General features: G+C 36.9%; 1 protein-coding gene across 1 annotated transcript in view; it reads left to right on the top strand.

Annotated features, from left to right (window-relative positions):
* ITGA8 (integrin subunit alpha 8) overlaps positions 1-25,065 on the top strand; it is a 136,888-nt gene that overhangs the window by 43,457 nt on the left and 68,366 nt on the right. The window contains exons 6-13 of the mRNA XM_087712649.1: positions 938-983; positions 2,987-3,112; positions 4,387-4,431; positions 7,873-7,916; positions 9,668-9,724; positions 9,983-10,035; positions 15,196-15,401; positions 16,839-17,030. Of these exons, the coding sequence (XP_087568775.1) occupies positions 938-983; positions 2,987-3,112; positions 4,387-4,431; positions 7,873-7,916; positions 9,668-9,724; positions 9,983-10,035; positions 15,196-15,401; positions 16,839-17,030 (769 nt within the window). The remainder of the gene's footprint in view (positions 1-937; positions 984-2,986; positions 3,113-4,386; positions 4,432-7,872; positions 7,917-9,667; positions 9,725-9,982; positions 10,036-15,195; positions 15,402-16,838; positions 17,031-25,065) is intronic.

Below are 25,065 nucleotides of genomic sequence, written 5' to 3'. Positions count from 1 at the left end.
TTTTTGTAATCACTGCATATTGCTTCAGTGCCATTTCTATTTTGACCCTTTCACTTCTTGTGTCACCACAATGCTTCTTAAATATCTTATTCCCCTTGCTTTGCATTGCAGAAGCCTGTCAGTTTGATTAGTAAATCAATCAGTTTGTCACCTTGACTACTCTTTTGATCAGAATTCCCTAAATACTTTTCCAGGTTCAAATGGAAAAGCAATACCCTCCCTGAAATTTTTGCATCCTTCTTAGCATTTTGTATTGAACACTGATATTCTTTCCATTGTCAGGTTTAGAAGCAGTCTACATACACATATGAAGCAATTTTCCAAAGCTAAATATACATCAAATCAGAGATGGGTTGCTACCCGTTCGCACCGGTTCGGGCGAATCGCAAATTGCATACACACCGAACCAGCACGCTGGCAGAAACCAAACCCTGGGTCAAATGTATATTTATCTGCAGTTTCTGCAGTTATGCCATCTATACCTTGCCATTTTTCAAAATTGTTGCAATATTTATAACTTTACTTTAATCCTTTTTTTTTTCTTGGACACTAAATTTTACAGCATTCGGTTTTATTCAACATCTCTTTATCTTTCCCAAATAAATATAAAAAAATATCCTTTTTAGCAGTGGCCCTAATTGCAATAACATCTATACTATAGCATAGATATCTAGAATTGTGCATTAACTATGTCTCTCAGAATTTCCAGCGAGAAAAAGCAAGGGATTTGATTTTCCAGCAAGTATGGGCAGCCCGAGATTTGGTTATATTATTCAATAACAGCCAAGCAGTGGGGAATCTCTCATATTTTCCCTCTGACTGTAATTATAATATTAATAATATTAATTGTTTGGATGATTATTATGTATTTGATTTTAGTATCTGGTATACATTATTAATTTTGTGTTATTGCTGCTGTTTTCTGTGTTATGTACAGAATGGAGAACTCATATTAGGAGGACCTGGCAGTTTTTACTGGCAAGGTATGTTTATCAATATTTGCTATTCTTTCTGTATAATAATTCCAGCCTCACAATGCATGGCTTACATCTGAATCAATCTCAAAGGATGGCATGTTTTGGTCCATTATTTTATATCTCTGTAAATTGACAAGATCTTAATTCAAAATTATACTTTGAATTATAAAATTTTATTGAAATATTTTATGTTGTACTACTAAAAGGCTTGAAAAAATATTGTACTTTCTTCTGCTCTGTTGTAGACAAGATAAACAGTATATGCATCTTTTCCATTATGTTATCCATATATTGAAACAGAGAAAAAAGCTATTATTGTACTGTATGGGTCTATCAGCTCTCCAATTCAAAAATGTCTCTATCACCTCAACTATTTTGTGAATGACCACTCTAAATAGGTGATTATCACTGTCTATAGCGCCTTTCTTTTATGTACTTCCAATATTGGCAGTTCCAGTCCCATCTGCTAGCAGCTGGTGAACTTAAGAAATAGAAATTGTTCTAAATCAACCCCTTAAAAAAATTGACACTGCATATAAGTTGCCTTCCAGGGCTTCAAACTAAAATGTTACCAACCCTACTTGAATCAAGACTTGATATTGTTTACATGTCCATATACATTATTTAGACTTGCAAACAAATGTATTATCTTTTGCTCCTATGTACCTTTTCAGATTCATAACATTCATATATTTTGAAGTACAAGTTATATCAAGATAATGTAGGGAAGGAGTTGCTACACTTTCACCCTGCAGTTCTTATTACTTCCATTCAATATTTTTTCATTCTTCTATAATCTTTTTATTTTCCAACATCTGTTGGGGTCATACCTTCCAATTATACTATTCTTTTCTAGGGCAAGCATTAGTCTATACAGTGTAAAAAATAATCATTAAGTCAAAAAATTAAATGTATAAGAGAGGAGAAGAAGGACTGAATCTAAACAAATTGAGTTTCCATAGCTTCACTCAGTTCTTTTTTTATGGCCTTGCTCTCATTACATCTATAAACTGCTTGTTCTTTGTCTTTTCTTCTGTAAATTTCTTAGTTCTCTTTGAGGATTTTGGGATCCATCCAACTTCAGTGTTCTCAACAGATCCATGAGCTGCAGAAAATCCAAAATAAATTTGGGTATCTATGTAGTACAACTCACTCCTACTATATAGTTCATGCTATAATTACTCTTGCTTACAGGAAGTAGAAGGTTAATTGGCAAGACATTGGTAGATACATCTTTGATTAAAAAAAGGAGCTTTCTAAAGTACTTGAACTTTAGAACAACACGATGACACTGGCTTGGAGTTATATTGTTTGCCTAGAGCTGGTTCTTGGATGCGTGCTTACATTTTGTTTTCTTAATTGCAGGAAATACATTAGTGTCTTTTATTTTCAAGAAATTCTTATTTCAGTAATGTATCTTTCTCCATCCCAAAGGATCCCTGCACGTGTTAGATTGCTAAATCAGTAGGTGGTTGAACTTTGCTGGCTCAAAATTCTGAAAATTGTGTTTCAACATTTTATGGAATTCTAAATTAGAGACAACAGAAAAATGAAAAGATCAAACTATATTTTTATTGCATTCACATTCCACTTCTACTCAAGATATTAAGGCAGCTTTAACTAAACTTCCCTTTTCATATTTACTTTCTTTCTAGACTATGAAGCAATTGTTTTGCATTTCCTTACAGTTCGTATCAATTAATATTAATTATTTCATTAAAATGCTATCTTTGTTAGGTTGCCCAGAATCATTAAGATAGTTGACATAAAATCTAATAATAAATAAATAAAATTTAAAAATAATACCCTTGGGTGACTTTGGGTGAGTCATTCTCTCAATCCAATCAATTTTACAGTTCTGTTGGCAGGAAATAGGAGGAGTATTATGTATGAACGTCACCTTGAGTTACATATGAAGTAATAAAGGCAGGATAATAAACTGATACAAAATTGCTGCCTGTATTTCTCTAGTTGCCCTATAGGACAATTATTATATTTTTGAATCTCAGGTCAGGTTATCACCAGCAGTATTGCAGATGTTATCAAGGATTATTCCTTCAGGAATATTCTAAGGAAACTATTTCAGGAAAAGCAAACTGGAGTGGCTCCTTCTATATATGATGACAATTATTTGGGTAAGTTATATGGTGATTTTGCTGCACTGATCTTGTTTAGAAATCTGAAGATATTTGCTCTGATTAAGCAGAAGCTGAAATCATACCTGTGCATACAGCATGTACATAAGAGCCGAGGTGGCGCAGTGGTTAAATGGAGCACTTCAGGCTACTTCAGCTGACTGCAGTTCTGCAGTTCGGCTGTTCAAATCTCACCGGCTCAGGGTTGACTCAGCCTTCCATCCTTCCGAGGTGGGTAAAATGAGGACCCGGATTGTTGTTGGGGGCAACATGCTGACTCTGTAAACAGCTTAGAGAGGGCTGAAAGCCCTAGGAAGCGGTATATAAGTCTAACTGCTATTGCTATTGCTATGTCCTTTGTTATGAATAGAAATCAAAATGTTGCTTTATCAGTTCTATTTTTGATATGAATATATCACTGCAAAACATGAACTGTTGCTTGTTCTTTCTCCAACAATAAACTGTCAGTTCAATAAATTTATGTATTTAAAATCGTGATTATTCAAATACTTTGTTAGAATATTTTTGTACTAGTGGTTTTCACATTTGGGAACTGCTCACTAAATAGAAAATCAAATGACAATAGGATTACAACCTTCCTTCCTATTGGATTATTAAGCAAGCACCTTGATTGTTAAAGAAAACACCAAGACATACAATTTTGTTTCCCCCTTCCCTAGTAACTCTGCCTATCTTAAACTAGTTTAAGCACACAAGTGACAATCATATGGCCATGGGACAATCATAAATGTGCAAATCTGCAATGGATAAATGGTAATCATATGAGTGTGAGACAATAACAAATGTGAGGATTGATTGCAAAGCTATTTTTAACATTATCATATTTTTGAATGGTTGATAAATGAGGCAGATAGTAAGTGAAGACTACCTGCATTCATAATTCAAAAATCACATTCATTATAATCTGCAGATTTCCTGTAATTTGGTTTTTCTCAACCTTGGCAAGTTTAAAATGGGTAGATTTCAACTCTCAGAACTCCCCAGCCAAGGTGCTGAGCTAAGTGATTGTGTTCATATATCTTAAATTTGCTAAGGTTGAGAAACACTGCTGTAGATGTATTGTGCTTCTGAGATGTATAATCAATGTTTATCCTAAGATATTAAAAATTATTTACCACTCACTGGCCTTATATATTTTAATTTATGTTTTTTCCCTTGCATAGATAAGATCAGAGGATAGATCTGACTATCCTTATCTCTTTAGAAATAAATTGTTTGTCAGGTTTAATCTTTGTGAGTTTGTTTTTAAACAGGTTACTCAGTGGCTGCTGGTGAATTTACTGGAGATCTTCATGAAGGTAAGAAGCTACTAAGAGATATCTGGTTGCAATTTACTTACTTGCAGCGCAGTCATATGTACATTGTGCAGTTCAGTATATGCCTCCAAACAAAAGGTTGTTATCTCAAACTTGGTTCAGTGATCCAAGCTAGAATACAGCCTTACATTTTTTCGTCTCAGAATAAGAAATTTATTAGTTTTAAATAGTAAGACTGCATAATTACTTGTGAGCCACTTAATGCAATGTGGTTTTGTCTCTATGTAAGGCCTTGCATACTATGTTGTTTCACAGAGATGCTAGCATTTTTGTCAGTAAAAACAATAGCAAGGTAAATTCAGTTTAAACACTCCATGTTAATTCCTGTGTCACCGGTTTGTATAATCTATACATATATTGTTAATATGAGTCCTTATGGAATTTTCCCTTGAAAAAGATTCTATTTACAAAATTTTGGAACTTCCAGATGTATAATGAAGCTACTAATCATTTTGTCATTCCTGTCCTGAACCATATTTTGCAGATTTCCAGATCAAGCTCTGAAAGTCGTCAATGTAGAATAACCTTATCCAATCTAATAGCCTCCAGATGTGTTGGATTACAGTCCCATTATTCTTAGCACAGGGATGATAGCAATTGTAGTTGCCAGATGGGAACATCTGGTCTTGAGCCCCATAGATGTAGATCTCTTTTCTTCTCAGGTAGATAGCAGATTGAGTGTAAGAAAGAATTCAGGTTTTTGCTTGGGTATTGTCAAAAACATTGTGATTATGGTTTGGCCTCAGGCTTCATATTTTCTCCAAAATGATTGTATGAGAACTAAGCCAAACATTTGCTCTGTACACCTCTAAGTGCATGGAGATTAAGATCGAGACCACAGTGAATACATAGTTTTGTTCTTCCACTTAGTTTCATTACTTCCAAATAATTGTATATCCACAAAAAAATTTATTAGAAAAAAAGGAACTCCTCTCCTCCATATGATATATACTTAGACCAAAATGGGCTACTGTGCCCCTCCTGTAGAACAAATAAAATCAGGAAGTGGTATGTCTGGAATGCCTTTTGCATCTTATTTATTTATTTATTTTATTTAAAACTTATATGCCGCCCAATCCCAAAGGACTCCAGGCGGCTTACAAACAGAATATAAAAAAACATAAAAACAATACAATTTAAAATAACAATCATCCATCATAAATTCATTGTAGTCGGGGCCGGACCTCAATAGTGAGGTCAACAGCCCCAGGCCTGCCGGAACAGCCAAGCTTTTATGGCTTTCCTGAAGGCCATCAGAGTGGGTATGGTCTGGATTTCCGGGGGGAGCTGGGTCCAAAGAGTTGGAGCAGCCACCAAGAAGGCTCTCCTCCGAGGACCCGCCAGCTGACATTATATGGCCAACAGCACCAGAAGGAAGCCCAATCTATGGGATCTTACTGGTCGCTGGGAGATATGTGTCAGCAGGCGGTCTCAAAAGTATCCTGGCCCTAAACCATGTAGGGCTTTAAAGGTGATAACCAAAACCTTGAATTGAGTACGGAGACCAATAGGCAGCCAGTGCAGCTCACGGAGGATAGGTGTAACGTGGGTGTACCTTGGCACACCCACTATTACCCGCGCGGCCACATTCTGAACTAACTGCAGTCTCTGAACGCTTTTCAAGAGTAGCCCCATGTAGAGCGCGTTACAATAATCCAGCCTCGAGGTGACAAGGGCATGAGTGACCGTTAGAAGTGCATCCCGATCTAAATAGGGCCACAACTGGTGCACCAGGAGAACTTGGGCAAAAGCCCCCCTGGTCACAGCCGACAGATGATGTTCCAATTTCAGCTGCGAATCCAGGAGGACTCCCAAATTGCGAGCTCTCTCTGAAGGGCGTAAATTTTCTCCCCCCAGGATTAAGGATGGACTGTCCAAACAATCCTTCGGGGGCAACATCCAAAGCCACTCAGTATTATCGGGATTGAGCACAAGTTTGTTTGCTTCCATCCAGACCCTAACAGCCTCCAGACATCGGCACATCATGTCCACCGCTTCACTGAGCTGGCAAGGGGCAGAAAGATATAATTGAGTATTGTTAGCATATTGATGATACTTTACCCCGTGCTGTCGCATGATCTCACCCAGCGGCTTCATGTAAATGTTAAAAGGAGAGGGGACAGGACCAAACCCTGCGGCACACCACATTTGAGGGGCCTAGGGGTCGACCTCTGCCCCCCCGACCAACACCAACTGCGACCTGTCAGAGAGGTAAGAGGGGAACCACCGTAATACGGTGCCTCTCACTCCCACCTCCCCCAGGCGTCGCAGAGGGATACCATGGTCGATGGTATTGAAAGCCACTGAGAGGTCAAGAAGCACCAGGATAGAGGAATGTCCTCTATCCCTAGCCCGCCAGAGATCATCGGTCAGGGTGACCAAAGCAGTTTCCATGCTGTATCCGGGCCTGAAACCTAGCTGACAGGAGTCTAGATAATCTGTTTCTTTCACGGCCCATCGGAGTTGAAGCGCCACCACCTTCTCAACAACCTTCCCTAAAAAAGGAAGATTGGAGAGGGGACGATAGTTTTTCAAAACAGCTGGGTCCAGAGAAGTCTTCTTGAGGATGGGTCTCACCACAGCTTCCTTTAATGCTTGCGGGAAAAACCCCTCCTGCAAAGATGCGTTGATAATCATCTGGAGCCAGCCTCGTGTCACCTCTTTGCTGGTCGAAACCAGCCAGGAGGGGCACAGGTCTAATAAACAGGTGGAGGCACTCATTGCTCCCATGGCCTTGTCCACTTCCTCTGGTGTGACAAATTCAAACTCATCCCAAAAAATCTGATTAAGACTAGCCCTTGGCATCTTGGCTGGCATTGCCCAAACGGAGTCCAGGTCTGTCCGGATCTGAGTGATTTTATAAGACAGAAACTGAACAAACTCCTCAGCTCTTCCGTGCAAGGGTTTCCCCCATCTCCTCACCTTTCAGGAGGAAGTGGGTCACCCTAAACAGGGCAGCTGGGCGAGATTCCGCGGACGCAATAAGAGCAGAAAAATGTGCACATTTTGCCGCCCATATCACCACTAGATAAGTCCTAATAAAGGTTCTTAGTAGTGATCGATCAGACTCAGAGTTACTAGCCCTCCATTGTTTGACTATCATCAGCAAGCACGGACATACTCCATCAAATACCAGATTATTTGAACTGAAAATATGCAATTGTATGTTTGAATATATCTTTATAATTTGTGCTCTTGTAAATTTACTATTTTGCATGTTGTTCCTAGAATTTCTTACAGTTTGATTTTAAAAATATTTTTGTCAAACAGCCCACATACATATGAATATTAATACTATATTTAATGATAGTTATATTCCTCTCCAAATGTTACTTACATCCCTTTAAATTATTAAAATGAATAGCCAGCAGATCCGGAGTAACAGAAAGATATTATGCTAAGTTAACTGTTCATTTCTTTCAGAACTGGTAGCTGGAGTTCCAAGAGGTGCACAGAACTTTGGCTATGTATGTAGTTCATCAAGTATTTTATATCTTTTCCCTCATCCCTTCTCCTTAGCAGTTAGTATTAAATAAAATTTCCAAAATATAGAAATCAATACTTATAAAATAGTTATTCCATTTCCTTCCTATGGAAAGTTTCAGTCAAGGTTTACAGTTTTTATTTTTTTTATAACAATAGAGTGGGAAATTAAATTGTGTTGCAGATATTACAAAGAGTGCAAAAGGTTATAATCTAATTTACTCCTACAGATACATAGGTGTTTATATAACACGATAGCCTTATTTACAGACATGTCAGTGAGGGTAAAATGGAGTTGGGTGCGTGGGATTTTAGTGTGTTGCAAAAACTCTGTTTTAGCAAATCATCAAGTTAAGCTCTAATATTATTTGAGTAGCACATCTTAGAAGAAGAAAGGAAATGTATTTGCTAACCTGGCTTTGCTATTTAGCATGCTATGAACTAAGATAACAGGACATTTTTCTAGAGTGGTATAGTTTGTCTATGGGGTGCAATATGGCTCAGTGGTTAAAGATAAGAGCTGTAGTGGCATAGTGGTTGCAATGCAGTACGGCAGTCTACTTCTGCTGACTGCCAGATACCAGCAATTTGGCAGTTTTAACCTCCAGCTCAAGGTTGACTCAGCCTTCCACCCTTCCGAGGTCAGTAAAATGAGAACCCAGATTGTTGTGGACAATATGCTGACTCTGTAAACTGCTTAGAGAGGGCTGTAAAGCACTATATAAATTTAAGTGCTATTGCTGTTAAAGATACTGAGCTTGTCAGCTGAAGAGCTGACAGCTTGAGTTCAAAAGTTGAGCATCACGGAACAGGGTGAGTTCCCATTACATGCCCCAACTTCTACCTATCTAGCAGTTCGAAAGCATGTAAATATGAGTAGATAAATAGGTACCACTTCAATGGAAAGGTTCTGTGCTTCTCAGCATATAGTCATGCTGGTCATATAACCATAGAGATGTTTCAGAAAACCCTGTTTCCCTAAGAAACAGAGATGAGCACTGCCCCCTATAGTCCGACACAGGAAATCTTTACTTTTACAGTTTTCTCAGGTGATTCGAGCAGTATTGGAGTAGGGCTGCAAAAAGTTAAGATAGAAGCTGGGACTGTGTGATCAGCTCCATTCCTTTTTTATACAACCAAACATACAAAACATGTTTAAAAAGGGCAGAGCTTTGATTGCAAGGCTTAGCTACCATCTTGCATTTTTTGCTTTCTTTCTCTCCCCATGCAGGTAATCCTTGTTTAATGACTGCCTTGTTTAGCAATCATTCACACTGATGAAAAAGTCCCAATTAAGGTACCTAAACAAGGATTGCCTATAAATGGCCCTGGACGGTTTCCCGTGAAAGCCAAAAGTGGAAGTTTTTCGTGCTTTACATTTTTTTGAAAGAAATGCAGAGAATAAGGACTTTGTTATTCTTAGAACTATAGTTCCCAAAAGAAATGAATTGGATAGTTTATCATGACTTAGTTTGAGAACATGATCTTAGACCTGATCATGCAGTTTGAGTCCTGCAATCACCCACATTCTTTTAAGGGCTTCCTATGTCGATTCATCAAATTTTGTAGGGGGGGGGGTTAAACTAAATTCCAATAATGGTTTTCATATGAAAAAATACAATTTTGAAGAAAATTATGAAGTATTTGAGAATCACATCAAGGCCTTAGGGAGAATGATACATAGATTGTGGAATATAACTCTTTATGAAATGTCTGACAGCATTTTTATTTCCAGGTTACGATAATAAATTCCACAGATCTAACATTTATTCAGAATTTCACCGGCAAGCAGGTAACACATTTTGCTACTTCTACACAATTATTCTGTATTTCAAGATATGGATTACAGCAATTAAAAGTTACAGGGTAAAAACATAGAGATAACTTCATACATACAATAGCTGACTAGTAACTATGAATACACCCATAATTTTTTTTATAATAATCTGGAAATGTTCCTCTATATACACTCAAGAACAAAATCATTATTTTGATGGCACGGAGTGAAAATGTGCTGAAACTTTTTAAAAATGGCATTTTTTTTTAACAGATGGCATCTTACTTTGGATACACTATTGCTGTATCAGACATTAACAATGATGGGTAAGCTAGTAATAAATTATTTTATTATTCTACTCTGTTTAATGTATGCTTTTCGGTTAGATTTAAAACATGCTTGCATGAGTGAGTGACTGAGTGAATGACTGACTGACTGACTGATTGGATTTCCACTCTCTATTTTTCACAAACTCATGGGATTCCTCCTCCCATTTTTTCCCTCACAACAATAGTATGGATTCTTAAGTTGTTTGCTTAGTCCAGGAGAGTATTCTAGGCCAGCCAGAACCAATTAACTTGAAAAATATTTATAATTTATTTGTATAGGATCAATTTTGATGCAACCCTTTTTATTTTAGTCTGCTATACCAAAGCTCCTAACATTAATAACTATTCATATATTCATATATACCAGCAAAATTTATTAATCTACATACTAAAATGATGAAACAAATTGTCTGTTGAACCAAAAGGAAATAATATGTTATTTTTCTTTAACTATATTTTATTCTAGTTATTCTGTTTCCCCAGTTTGCAGATCCTATTTTAAAATAGAAATAGACACTTTCTTTTCCTTATGTGACAATTCTATTGCTGTCAAATTTTTATTTTGCAATAATAGATTGCAATAAACTAACCCTAACAAAGACCACAATCTATGTATTATTGTCTTTAAAGTCTTGATGTGGTCCCCAAGTACTTTACAATTTTTTCCCCAAAGTATAATTTTTCATATAAAAATTGCAACATTATTAGTTTTTGGAGAAATATTTTTTATTTAAAAGACATGTGATTGGCCATCATATACACAATAAACCTATGTCGCTTATAGCAGCAATAATATAAAAATGGAAACTTGCTAATACTAAATATTAAATACAACTGTAACCCCCTAAAAATTTGCCATATATTTGCTGTGCTCGAGTCTTACCCTAACTTAACGCTTGGAGGAATAGCCAGCTCTTCATATTTTTTCAACTTCATCTGACCACATTATAATCTTATAAATTATATTTAATTAAGTCAAATATTTAATTTAATTCATATTTAATTGAATCAAATGAAATAGAGATACCTTTTGGTTTTTTCTTTGCTCACACATTCTGGTTTTGTTGTAAACCTATTTTGTGAAATAGTTCTGGTCCCTCTGAAATTTGGAATAGTACATGAATAGTCAACTGTCATGGCAAACATCTGCATTTTTCCCTTGCAGTTTATGCCGTTTGAAACATTTTCCGTTTAATTTATTTCAGAATTTTAGTTTAGAGTGTTAGTAAGCTCAGTGCATTCTTTTATATTCTCCCAGCAGATGTATTAGTTTGCCACCTTAAAAATGTTTATGTTGATGTGTAGGGAGAATTGGTTAAAATATTTTAATAGGACCTATATTACAGCTACATTGCTTACTATTTGTAGCTGAAAAAAGGATACAGTTATGGAGTTTAGATTGATTTCTGAAGTGACATATGATTTATTTCAAGTTTTATGTTTTAAGGTATAGGATTTCAAACTTTAGAATATGCAAGAATATATATTGAATTATAAAATGCTACAATGTAAACTAATGCATTCCCAATAAAATAAGAAACTTTTCCTCATCACAAACACTGCAGATCACATTATTTTTCAACAATTATTAATTGTTTTCACTTATTTCTATCGCTATAACTAGTTCCCAATTCAATCAGTTTATTCCCAATTTCCTCAGACTTGGACAACCTTTCAAAAACAAATAATTTTTAAAGAAACATCTGGACTGGAAAAAAAAATTCCCCATAACTGGAGGGGGTTGTATAGAAGAGAGAGAGATAAAAGATCCGCTTCTTTTAATAGCTTTGAGAAATGTTGGGATGTGGAGAATATAATTTTGAGGCCTTCTATCACTAACCTACTTACTGTTCAAAGCTGAGAATGGGTCCAGATGGGATTTTATTTCTCAAAATCCTAGGAAGTTTGGTTACATTGTATGCATTAGAGGGAAACAATCTGGCACCCTCCAGATGTTTTAGATTATAACTCCCACAATTCTGATAGGTGCTGTTGTTAGAAACATCTGGCTAGGCTCCCACACTCCACTAAGTCATAGTTTCAATGTGAATTATTGAATTACAATGCCAAAATACTATAAATAAATATTTAATCAAATGTGAGGATAGTCAGGGGACACTGTAATGGAGGAATGACCTTGAGAAGTAAAAGGAAGAGCTTCAGCCTAGACAATGCTCTGATAAACAAAATGTGAGACAGAAGGAGAGGTGGGAGTAGAGAAACTGTCTCAGAAGGGATGCTCTCTAGTTTTGGAAAAAGTAAAAGTAAGAAAAGGGAGAGGTACATTTGTGCTTACACAAGTCTGTTATCGTAATCTTACAATAAAATTAATGTTAACACTCATGGTTGGTGCTTTTTCTCTGAATTTCCTTAAAGAACTGAGAGGCATAGAAGGGGGCCTAAGAGAAAGCATATGGTCCATAGGCTGAAAATTGCCCTACTCCCACCCTGTATTAATAAGATACTTAAAACACTGCTGTAGATTAGTAACATACAACTTTATTTCCTATTTGTTATATTTTTATCCCACCTTCAACCTTTGTATTGAAGGCAATGTGCACAGGATTCTCCTTCCCCTTTTTGCCCACAATAACAATTCCATCAATATCTATGATTGAGCATGGATTTTAGAGTCTCCCAGGAGTATATCCAACACCTTAATCACTACACCACATTGTTTCTCAGACAAAAATGTCCAAGACCCAAAATTTGAAATTAAAGCATATGTTCTCTCATGGACATATAATCCTTACATTAAAAGTTGTATAGTACTGTTGTTATAATAGTAGCATATTGCATTGCTAATAAAGTTAATGAAAAATAGTACTCATTTAAATAGGAACCAGTACCTGTGGGTCAGAGCCGTTATAGCTTATGCACAAGATTCACAGAAACGGTATTTATTTAATGTGAGCTGAAATCAAATACCTAGTAAACATACACAAGCTTTAAGTGCTTATACTTGTCACCTCCAGATGCTAGACCACAATTCCTGCTGCTAATTACCCAGTAGAATACAAAAGAATTGCATAAAATTTCAGTGGGTGGCCAGCATGTGCTTTTTTTAGTGCCATTTTTCTTAAAAGAAAATAAATAAGGCTCTCCTGGGCAGTGCATGAGTACAAGTATTTTTTTTTAATTCAAAAGATTCAGATTCAGATTTAATTTATTTGTATGCCGCCCTTCTCCGGGAGGGACTCAGGGCGGCAAACAACTCAAAAGGGGAAAGGGGATACAAACACAATACATATAATTAAAATACACAAGAGCCATACAACCATACAAGTCGAGAGGGGAGGGGAACTCATCAACCCCAGGCCTACTGGCACAGCCAGGTTTTGACGGCTTTCCGGAAGGCCTGGAGAGGGGTGAGGGTCCGAATCTTGGCGGGGAGTTCATTCCAGAGGGCCGGAGCTGCAACAGAGAAGGCCCTCCCCTGGGTAGTAGCCAGATGGCATTGGCTGGTAGACGGAACCTGGAGGAGGCCGACCCTGTGCGATCTAACGGGTCTGTGGGAGGTAATTGGCAGAAGGCGGTCTCTCAAAGCCATTTAGTTAATGAAATAGATTTGACAGTGGCAATATTAATAGCATCTTGTTTTGGATTTTATTTCTTAATGTCTTTCCATCAGTTTTTCACCTAATACCATTTGCCTATTGTCGTATAATTTAGTTTATATCTCTCTAGGAATACAGAAAGTTGCTTTGTACCATGCCAGCTTATTTATTTTGTCCAGTTAGATAGTTCTTGACTGATGACTGGATAATAGTTTCAATGGAACCCTCTCTCCTCAAAGCTACTTGTGACCTTGTTTCAAAGTTTCTAAAAAAGTTTTTTTTAAAAATATATAAACATTCCATCATTCTTTGAACAGTGTGTCATCTGAGTACAAATATACAATACAATAACCATCAATATTTACAACATCATTTACATTGATATTAATTCTCTAATCTTAGAATTATAAGAATTTTATATTATAAAATATAATAATAACAATAAACATGCTAAAAAGTATTATTATACTTTCCTGATTGATAGACAAATGCTACACCAGTGTGGATATGTGAAAGTCAAAGATTGATGCTTGGTCAGATCAAACAACATTTTTATTCCACCTACTGTTCACGCAATGGCAAAAAGAATGCCAATAGAAAGCAGACAAATAGAATTTGGGTACCCTAATTCACTTTTTTGCTCATGATTCATCAACAGGCATCGAAGTCTGTTCTTCCATCATTGGAAATGAGGACATCTTCTGGACTGAAAAAATTCAAGTTAACAAACACAGTTATTCCATTTCTGCCAGCCATTTTGACTTTTTTAAAGTTCCTGACTGGAAGCAGTGTGTAGCAAGCACAGTTTGTAGCATTGCATTAAACACTACTGTGAATTGTAATGTTCTGTTACATTTGAAATGCGGCTGCTTCATTCCCCATCCCATTTGCCTTTCCGAGCCTAAACTTGGCTCTGAAACAAGGCTATTTATAAACGCAGACAAACAGAAATGTTTCTCAAGTTTAAAAATTTCTACTCTAACCAGATGTTTTAAAACACGCGGCTCCCTGTGCGTTGTTAGAACAATTGGGGACAGACTGGAAACAAAAGAGAACAAATGGAGGTGAAATTGACATCATTGTTTTTGTTATCTGAATTAGGAGTTGGAAAAACAAAATATAGCAAAGATCAGAGGCAGTGAAACACACAGTCTAAGATTCATTCATTCATGCAAGGATATAGAGAAACCAAAAGGGAAAGAAACTAAGAAAGGATAAACTTTTCGTCAACCAATGATTCAGCAGTATTCTATCTCCCAAAGCAAGTACTGCTGGGACAATTAATTCACAAGTAACCCCTGTCCAGTCCAGATGTTACATAGTAAGAAGCTTTCAGAGATGAAAGAATAACTTACTAATGGATAGAAATCTAGCGCAACACAAGGCACTTACTGCTTTCATCAAAATACACCAGAAGCTCCACTATTTTCATACCTGCATGATTTTACATTTACAATGCATTTACAAAATGGTCAGGGCTTGTGACTCTGCTTTAGTCATTCTGTTCAGCTTGTCCTTCTCCTGCAAAGCAAGCACACTTTTGAAGCTGAGCCAGTTGGGATGTCGGTCTTGATCTTGATCCTTTTTTCTTCCCCTTTAGTATGGATGACATCCTAGTTGGTGCTCCTCTCTTTATGGAACGTGAATTTGAGAGCAACCCTAAGGAGATTGGACAGGTGCATCTGTATCTGCAGGATGCTGTCTTATCCTTCAAAGAAGCACAGACACTGTCTGGCACTGAAGTTTTTGGGCGATTTGGCAATTCTATTGCACCCCTGGGAGATCTCAATCAGGATGGTTATAGAGGTAAGGAACTATGTCATCTTAAAGAGGTACACATAAATAACTTGGGGGAAATGAATAGTTCAATAACATTTTATTTTACTCAAACAATCTCAGTATGTTTTTATAGAGTTAGGAACTGTCAAAAGTTGAACTGTTGCCCAAAATGAAGATGCGGTGATGGAAAAAGTATAATTACACCCTTCATGATTTACTGAAGGATGCTGTGCTATCATGGAAATGGGTAAATGGATTGAATGATAGAATTGTTACAATTTTCAGTCTAGTAAATTCTAGTTAAAATTTCCTTTTTTATCCTGGCTTTATTATTATTTTTATAAATAATTCAAGGCAGTGAGCATATCTAATAGTCCTTTCTCCTCCTGCTTCCCTCTCTGTAAGCTACACTAGGGAGTGGCTGGCCCACCTGGATTTCATACCTAGGGCACAACTAAAACTCACAGGTTCATAGGTGGTTTATAATGTCTCAAATTCAGCTAAAATTCAGTAGAACAAATATAACAGTTAAAACCAGACGTGTAAAATATCCATGCTTTAAAAGCCTGACAAAAGAGAAAAGTTTTAAAAATTCTCTTGAATTGTTATTAAAGAAGCCGGCAGGGGGGCAGCTTCCATTCTAGCCACAGAGAACAGGGCCTGGGTCAAATGATGTCAGTCAACTTGTTAGCAATGGATCCATATCCCTTTCTCCTTTTAAAACTATTCACACCGTTTCGAACATCAGTGATTGTGAAAGCAAAACTAACTGAATTTAACACGGTGCCAAAACTATCTTCAAAAGTTTCCTTCCACTGTGGAAGAGACATTTATTTTTCTACCTGATTTTCAGACCTTTTTCACGGTGTCTTCCCTTGGAATTTAAATGAAGAGAGGGAAGCCAGAGATTCTATGGATTACAGCAGAGGGACCTGTATATGGAAGGATAGAATATATACCTATGAATTAAATTAATAATTAATAATTAAATTAATGCACTACCCACAAATTCTGTTTAATTAAAATGAAAAAACTGGTGTAAGAAAAAAGAAAATGCGATCTTTTTCTGCACAAATGAAACATTTCCTGCCCATGGTGGCAAAGCACTTATTAATTTAGTCAGTCAATTCATGTATTATAATTTTAAAAATGAGATAATTGTTTTCTTGACAAGTAATGTATAGGATAAAACTAAAACATCAGCAATATAAAACAACAATATAAGATAAATAATTTATTCTACAACTATAATAATAAATAAAAATAAAATAATTTTAAAAATGAGATAATGCAGGTTATGTCAGAGATTATGCATGACAAAGTGCGTGGAAAAAAATCCCAGGTCTCACAAAAGGTGGGAGGGAGGAGCTATTTGGATCTCAGAGTAAATGCTGTTCTTCGGGAAAGACATCAATTGATTCAATGGTCTTTCTAACAATGTAATTTGGCTTTGCTATTTTACAGATGTTGCCATAGGTGCTCCATTTGCAGGAGAAGACAGAAGGGGGAGAGTATTCATCTACAATGGAGACAGAAATGGGTTAAATCCTAATCCTTCCCAGATTCTCACTGGCCTGTGGGCCTCCCAGCCTATGCCTGCAGGATTTGGATTTACATTGAGAGGAGACTCAGACATAGATCAAAATGATTATCCAGGTAATGTTCTTCCACCAGAGAAAGATTTCTTTCTCTGGAAAAATGCATCATTCTCAACCTGTTCTTTTTGGAGAACAAGGGTCAAAAATGTAGATTTGTTTTGGGTAGCGTAGATACTTTAGTTCCTGTTTTGAGATATCAACAATGGATATATTAACATAAAACACCTACATTCTTAAGTAGAAGATTAAAACCATCGATGTAAAGCAAAATGGATGATCAATAATTAAGTCAGATTAAGAAGATGACAGATAGACAGATAGAAGTGATAGATGATAGATAGATAGATAGATAGATAGATAGATAGATAGATAGATAGATAGGATAGATGAGATAGTTAATAATTAAATAAGTGAAGATACTTGCCTGTTTGTCAATTCAGAGTTTAAATGGTTTAAAATTTGTGTCTCCTTGAAGTTGAAGTCTTGAGTCCTGTTGGACATGTCCATAGAGATTTCCTGTGAACAATAAAAACATGGTCTGGTATATTTTTTCAGCTTCCAAGTTTGGTATAATAGACATATTAGTCCCTACAAGTATCCAAGTATTAACTAGATTTGACCTGCTTATGAGCTGCGGTAGCGCAGTGTTAGAACGCAGTACTGCAGGCTACTTTTGCTGATTACCAGCTGCAAGCAGTTTAGCAGTTTTTCAGTTTGGATCTCACCAATGTTGAAGGTTGACTCAGCCTTCCATCATTCCAAAGTGGGTATAATGAGGACTCAGATTGCTGGGGTCAATAGGATGACTCTGTAAACTGCTTATAGAGGCTGTAAAGCACTCTATAATTGCTATTGCTTGATTTTTCATTGATTAGTCAAAATTGGCAGGACACTGCCATCTGCTGTGGACTAAACACATTGTACCAAATGGATAAATAAAATGAGCATAAGTTTCCTAGACCCTACTAAACTCAATGAAAACAAAAACAGTAAACTCTCAGTTTAACAAATAATTGGAGAATGGATGAATGCACAAATTGATTGACAATGAGATTTTAAAATTGAAAACAAGCTATTGTCCATTATAAAATCTGATAGCACTCAAATGTTCTAGATACAACCTTTTCTGGAGTCAAAAATGGTGAAAATCATCCAAACATTTTAGAAACATGAAGTGGTGGATGACTGAAACATGCAACAAGTACAAATTTTCAAGAACTGTTAACTCATCTGATGGTTCAATACATATATCTTGTAGCATGAGATGTCCACATAGAACAGAGAGAATGGTCAATATTGTTGTTGGATAGAAGACAGAATGTTTTTGTCTTAATCCAGATGATTAATGTTAATGTATCCATTGTTACAGCTATGTTGTTTTGTTATCTGACTTCTCTGAAGGGGACTGTAATAACATATTTTGTATATATGTTGTATTGGATTTGTTTAATTGAAACCAATTGAATTGAGTTATAAGGCATTTGTATTTTGTACAATTAGATTAAAATAGTTGTCTCTAAACATGCTCCTTCCAGATGTGTTGGAAGGCAACCTTTTAACAGTCAGTCAGTCCCCACAATTCAGCATCTGCACGGGTTCAAGATGATAGAAGTAGTGCTCTAACACTTCTGGAGGCTCCTGGTTGGAGAAGCCTGAAGCAAAGCATATCAGGATCCTTTTATTTAAATACTATTGCTCACAAAATTGTCAAAGATTGGTCTTATGAACAAATGGCAAAGTATGGTTTACTGCTTTACTGCTGAAGTTTTTGGTTCTTTATTTGTAAAGTGAGATTGTCCATCTTCGGGCAATATTCCAATACTATTTGTAATCTAAATGCACCATTTTGATTTGATTGTATCCATTTCCCCACCACTATCACTACTTTTTTATGGGATTAGCATACAACACACGGACAGCATTTCTCTGTCATGGTCTGAGAAGGCTCCCAAGCATTTGTAGCATAACATACACAGCACAGTTGCTGTCATCCAAATTGTAGATTGTTTTGTTGGCACATGTCCCGTGTAATTAATGGGACATTGTTGGAAGAGTGTTCTGGAATATCTTTGTCTCTATGTTCTGTTAACCTACTGTGCTAATGTTTTGGGATGGTTTGTGTTTTGGCCTGATTTCAATGATTCTCCCCATTCCCCTTTGTTTATTTTCATCCATCTGGCTAAGATTGTAGTTCTGTGTTCTCGTCTCCATTGACTTTGAAAGAGAAGAAAAAAGAAGGAAATTTGAAGTGTTTTATTGTTTCTTCAGATCTTTCCAAAGGTTTTAGATGTGTTTTGGGTGCTTTGTATTCCTACTATTATGATAAAAAAAACTTTGTGAAGCTGAGCCATTTCTTCCATTTTAATTGGATATCTTCTAGTAATGGGGTGGTGATAGGGATGCTGGTGATAATAATAAAAGTGGTAGGAAAATATAAACAGATAATATATTGAAGAAAGCTCATCTGGTTTGTCTATAAAATTAGCAGAGGCTTTCAAAAAGCGACTTGACTACCATTATCTGAAATGGTACAGGACCGTGATGGTGAACCTATGGCACATATGCCCTCTCTGTGGGCACATGCACCATTGCCCCAGCTCAGTCAGCTCATTATCATGTTTTCAAGGCATCCATGCACACCAGCCAGCTGGTTGGCGGGTTTCTGGCGCACTTTCCGGTTTGGGCATTCTGTGCCTAAAAGGTTCACTAACACTGGTATAGGGTAGCAATAGCAATAGCAGTTAGATTTATATACCGCTTCATGGGGCTTTCAGCCCTCTCTAAGCGGTTTACAGAGTCAGAACATTGTCCCCACAGTCTGGGTCCTCATTTCACCCACCTCAGAAGGATGGAAGGCTGAGTCAACCTTGAGCCGGTGAGATTTGAACCGCTGAACTACAGATAACAGTCAGCTGAAGTGGCCTGCAGTACTGCACCCTAACCACTGCGCTACCTCAGCTCTTGCTCAAGCAGGGGATTGGACAAGAAGATCTCCGAAGTCCCTTCCAATTTTATCATTCTCTGTTCTAGATTGACTGAGTAATAAAAGTCATATCAGGACATTCCCTTGGAATATTTCAAGTCTCCATATAGAGGACTTTAGAAAAATCAATGGAACTTGGGATTTTGAAATATTTTACCAGATAGATCAATCAAATGTTTTGATTTAACAAACTGTAAACATAGAAGTGGAGATATACATGCTTAGAATAGCATCATTCCTGTGCTGGAATGCGCACCTGAAGAAGCAGTGGAAAGGAACATTGGCAGCACACAACTTTTCCAGGGAGGAGACAGTATATTCCAGAAAGCAGTCCAAATTAAGAGATAGGAGAGGAAGAAAGAGATTCAGGGAAGCCACACTCCAGATTTTCTCAGGATATACTGGGTAGAGCACGGGTGTCAAATTCAATCTTGTCACGTGATGTATTGTGATACTTTTTCCTTTGTGGAGGTGGGATGGGTGTTGGTCTGTGCATGATGCATCCGGCCTGCAGGCCATCAGTTTGATACCTCTGAAGTAGAGGGTTAGTTTGATCGTATTTTGTCCGTTAGGATTGGACTCAATTGGATTTCACTGTGTTATCTTTGGGCTTGTTCCTGGCAGCTCTTTGGTTAAAGTAATATAACTTTATTAATCTTTACACAATGAAATGAACCATCACCTGTATTATTGAGAAACTTGCAAAAGAAATATAGATATCCATATGTACTTATGGAAAACCTTTAGTGATTCTTATCTCTTAATTTGGATTGCTCTCTGGAATATACTGTCTCCTCCCTGGAAAAGTTGTGTGCTGCCAATGTTCCTTTCCACTGCTTCTTCAGGTGCGCATTCCAGCACAGGAATGATGCTATTTTAATGATAAGAGTGTATTTGTACCCACCCACACATTTCTACCATATCATCCTGTTTTGTTGCTTTAAAGGATGTATTAGAAGGTACTATCATAAATATAATCTGCTTCCTTGACAAATTATCTACTTGAGTGGAAAAGAGTAATGCTGTGCATATAATCTATCTTGATTGTAGCAAAGATTCAGCAAGGTTTCGTATGACGTGCTCATTACTTGTTGTTAAAGTATTGTTTGTCTGTTACTTGGTAACATAGGTTCATATGTGGCTGGTTAACTCATTCAAAGAATCAGCATTAATGTTAGGAGATCTGGCTGACTAGGAACAAGAATAAGAATACAGAAAATTTTTGGATAAGCTGTAGACCGAAGAAAGAATGAGAAAATTCACACTGGCAATCTGATGTTTTTTTTATTTACAGTGAAAGTTTGAAAATTAATGAAGTACATATGGATGATGAAGACTTAATATCAATCGTGATAGCACTTGGACTTATATAGCACTTCATAGTGCTTTACAGTCTTTTATAAGTGATTTACAGAATATACTGCCCCCATCAATTTGGGTACCCATTTTACTGACCTCTGAAGGACTAGTTCAACCTTGAACTAGTCAGTATCAAACTTCTGGAGTGAGCCATGAGTTAGTCTGTAGTAATGCATTCTAAACACTGTGCCACAATGGCTGTATTATTACTGTGTATATAATATACATATACATTTCTACAATATCAGCCTGTTTTGTTTGTTGTTTATTATATACTGTGTTGCCAAATATTGTAAGAGGTAGTAGAATGATGTGTAATAATTCTACCACCTCTTCCAATATTAGGCAACACAGTATCAATAGTAGAGACCTTCAGGTTTCTGGGTTTTATAATCTCCCAGGACTTGAAAGGGTATCTAACGTTAGAACCATCATTTAAATGGCACAACAAAGAATGTTATTCCTCGTCAACTCAGAAAGTCCAGACTGCTCAAAGAGCTAATACAGTTATACAGAAGAATTATTGGGTCTGTCATTTGCACCTCTATAACTATCTGTTCGGAATAGCAACCGTCTCTGTGTGTGTGTGTGTGTGTGTGTGTGTGTGTGTGTGTGTGTATGCCAATTACCTCCACTAGACCGATTAGATCCCACAGATTAGGCCTCCTCCGAATTCCATCCGCCGGCCAGTGTCGACTGGTGACTACCCGGAGGAGAGCCTTCTCTGTGGCTGCTCCGACCCTCTGGAACGAACTCCCCGTGGAGATTTGAACCCTCACCACTCCAGGCCTTCCGCAAAGCCCTTAAAACCTGGCTGTTCCGACAGGCCTGGGGCTAAAGAATTGTTGCCCCCGTCTCGAATGGTATGACTGTTGTGTTTTTAATCATGCATTGTTTTTTATGTTGTTTTAAATTCTTGTTTGTACCCCCCTTCCCTGGTTGAGTTGTAAGCTGCCCTGAGTCCCCTTCGGGGGGAAAGGGCGGCATATAAATAAAATAAAACTCAAAACTCAAACTCAAACTCAAACTATGTGTGTGTTTGTGTGTGTCCGTCTGTCTGTTTGCCTCTCTGTCTGTCTGCCTACCTACCTATGTACAAACACACATACACAAACAAACAACAATAAACAACAATTATGTTAGCCTTGTTTCCTGGTCACCTCATAAGGTTTTTTTGACAACAATATGGAAGTGGTTTGCCACTAATGTCTTTTCAGATTTTTTTATTTTTAAATCTAGCCAACAGGCCGAGGACTTGTTGATTACCTCAAGATTTAATAGATCTAAGCATGCTGAGCTTTTCAGGTTCAACCAAGATCAATTTGCTGCTGTTATCTAGATGGACTAACAATACAAAAGCAACAGCTGTGGCTAATAGGAACTAGGAACTTAATAACAGAATAATCCATTTTCAAGAATAGTATTCTTTGTAGGTCATCTGTGTGTACATCAAGATGTATAACAGGAAACCTTCCATCATTTTAACATAGTAGCAGTGACGTGCAGTCAGAGGAAGCAGGGGAGGCACAGCCTCACCACTGTCAATCATGAAAAGGAAAAAAATGTAAACGGGAAAAGGCGAGTGCTGAGGGCTAGCTAGCTGCTGCCACACCGTGAATGACTTGCCTGTTTAAAAAAGCCTCTAAAAAAGCGCCCTCTACTATGACGCAGGAGAACTGGAAACCTCATCTAGTCTGACTTTTAGGCGCTCGAGCAGAGTTAAGCAAGGGTTAAAAGCCTAAAAAATCCCAAGGTAGTTGAGGCACGCAGTTCTCCTGCCTCATAGTAGACGGTGCATTTTTTAGAGGCTTCAACTCTGTCATTCTGTTTAAAGCTGCAGCGTCGTGCTCACTCTTCCTCCTCTGTTTCTCTGTTTGTGATGCCTCCCACCCCCACCCCATGCTCCCTCTTTTCCTTCAAATTTCCTTTTTTTCTTTTTTCTTTAATAAATGCAATGCTCAGACATTCTCTCCTTTCCCGCGATACCCCACTGACTAAAACACTTTCATTTGCCCGCCTGAGCTCGTGGAAGCCCGCCTGAGCTCTGCTGCGAGGCGAGCACAGGCGGGCAAAAAAAAGTCTCTTTAGCCTGCCTGTACTTGCGGCAGAGCTCGGGCGGGCTGCTGTGAGCTCAGGCAGGTGAAAGAAAGTGCTTTAGGCTCAGGCGGGCGAAAGAAAATGCTTTAGTCAGTGGGGTGTCGGGGGAGAGGACTGCCTCACCAGCCATAAACCTCACCGCATGTCACTGCATTTCACTGCATTTCAAACCCACTGTAGGGGGTTTGGAATACATAAAGTAGTAATACAGTTTGTAAGCTAAAGATCAGGAGCTCTACAATTATCACATTTTCATTTAGGATCATTGTTTCATGGAGTGCATTCAGAAGCATTAATAAAAGCAAGGGAACATTCAATGAAAAAGGAAATCAAAGAAGGAAATAGAGCTGCTTTGCACAATATCTGTTGCTGCAAACCCTATTGCAAACAAGCCATGAAAGTCAGATGCTAGTAGCTGGCTAATCACAACCTAGTTCCAGTTGTCTTGCTCCTTTAAATTTATGTTATAAAAAGTGTTATATAGTTCCAGATTTTGGAAGAACATAGTAAATATGTCAAAACAGCTATAGCACAAATCCCAAGAAGCAGTAAAGATGACAAACTAGCATATTTTTAGAGTCTAGTGTACAATGGGTTTTATTATTGAGTATAATTAAAGTAATTATTCTTTTCTTCTGTTACATCTTAAAATAATGCAACGTGTTTTTATCAAATTCTATGTAACAACAAAAGCCCAGGTTAGCAAATAGCTGGGTTTTTTAAAAAAAATTTCATCCTTCCCACAATTGTGGTTAGTACTAGAGAACAGTATGTCCCCTTATGACTATTGCTAATTTTGACCCCAAAATTAGCAATACAGTCTTCCTTATCTGTACAAAGTATTAGACATCTTGGCAGATCTCTTTGTTTTATTATGGTTATTTAATTACTTTCTAAAAATTGAGTCATAACCATAGAAGGCAATTTTTCTAGGAAGTAGAAATGCACACGTAGAATCCAAATACAAAACCCTGTGGAATTACAGCTATATTCTAAATGATTTTTATAGATTTTTCTCTTTGAATCAAAACTAGGAAGATTTGTTCTTATTTAGTAATAAGCAGAGGAAATAAAAGCTGAATCCTTAAAAATAAATTAGTATCATTTTTTTAAAAAAATATGTCCAGTTTTTCTTCAGGTTTTACCAGAAAAGACCTAGATATCTAATTTAGTAATATAATATCTTAATTTGATGAAAATATTCTGCATATGTCAAACATTTTGCTTTCAGCCAGCAAATTGTGTCTTGTGTATTTTCTAGGAAGAAGTACGACAGTATTCACTAAAACATCTATTTTTAGGATAACAGTGCTGCCAAATATTCTGATAATGTAGACAGCTTGAACACTTGATTGTGATTATTTTCTTTTGCAGAATTCAAAATGTTTATAAAACTCATTAATGATTTTGGCATTCAGGATGTTTAACGTAGTCCTTAGCCAGACCAAGCTAAAGAAGGAAATCAGTCAATTTTCTGTGGAGCTGTTCACATTTATGAAAAGCACAAAGAGACCTGTTTTGAAAGATCCTAATAATTATTTTTTAAAGTATTGTTTTATTTAGTATTGTATCTTGTTTAATAGTAAGAGATGAAATTATATAAAAACAATTATGTTAAAACCAATTGAATTATTTCAGTCTAAAGTCTACCGCA

This window comes from Thamnophis sirtalis, unplaced genomic scaffold (genome assembly GCF_051295495.1).
Source record: "Thamnophis sirtalis isolate CommonGarterSnake01/CBP01778 unplaced genomic scaffold, rThaSir2_p1.2 scaffold_4, whole genome shotgun sequence".
Lineage (NCBI taxonomy): Eukaryota > Metazoa > Chordata > Lepidosauria > Squamata > Natricidae > Thamnophis > Thamnophis sirtalis.
This window is presented reverse-complemented; position numbering and strand designations above follow the sequence as displayed.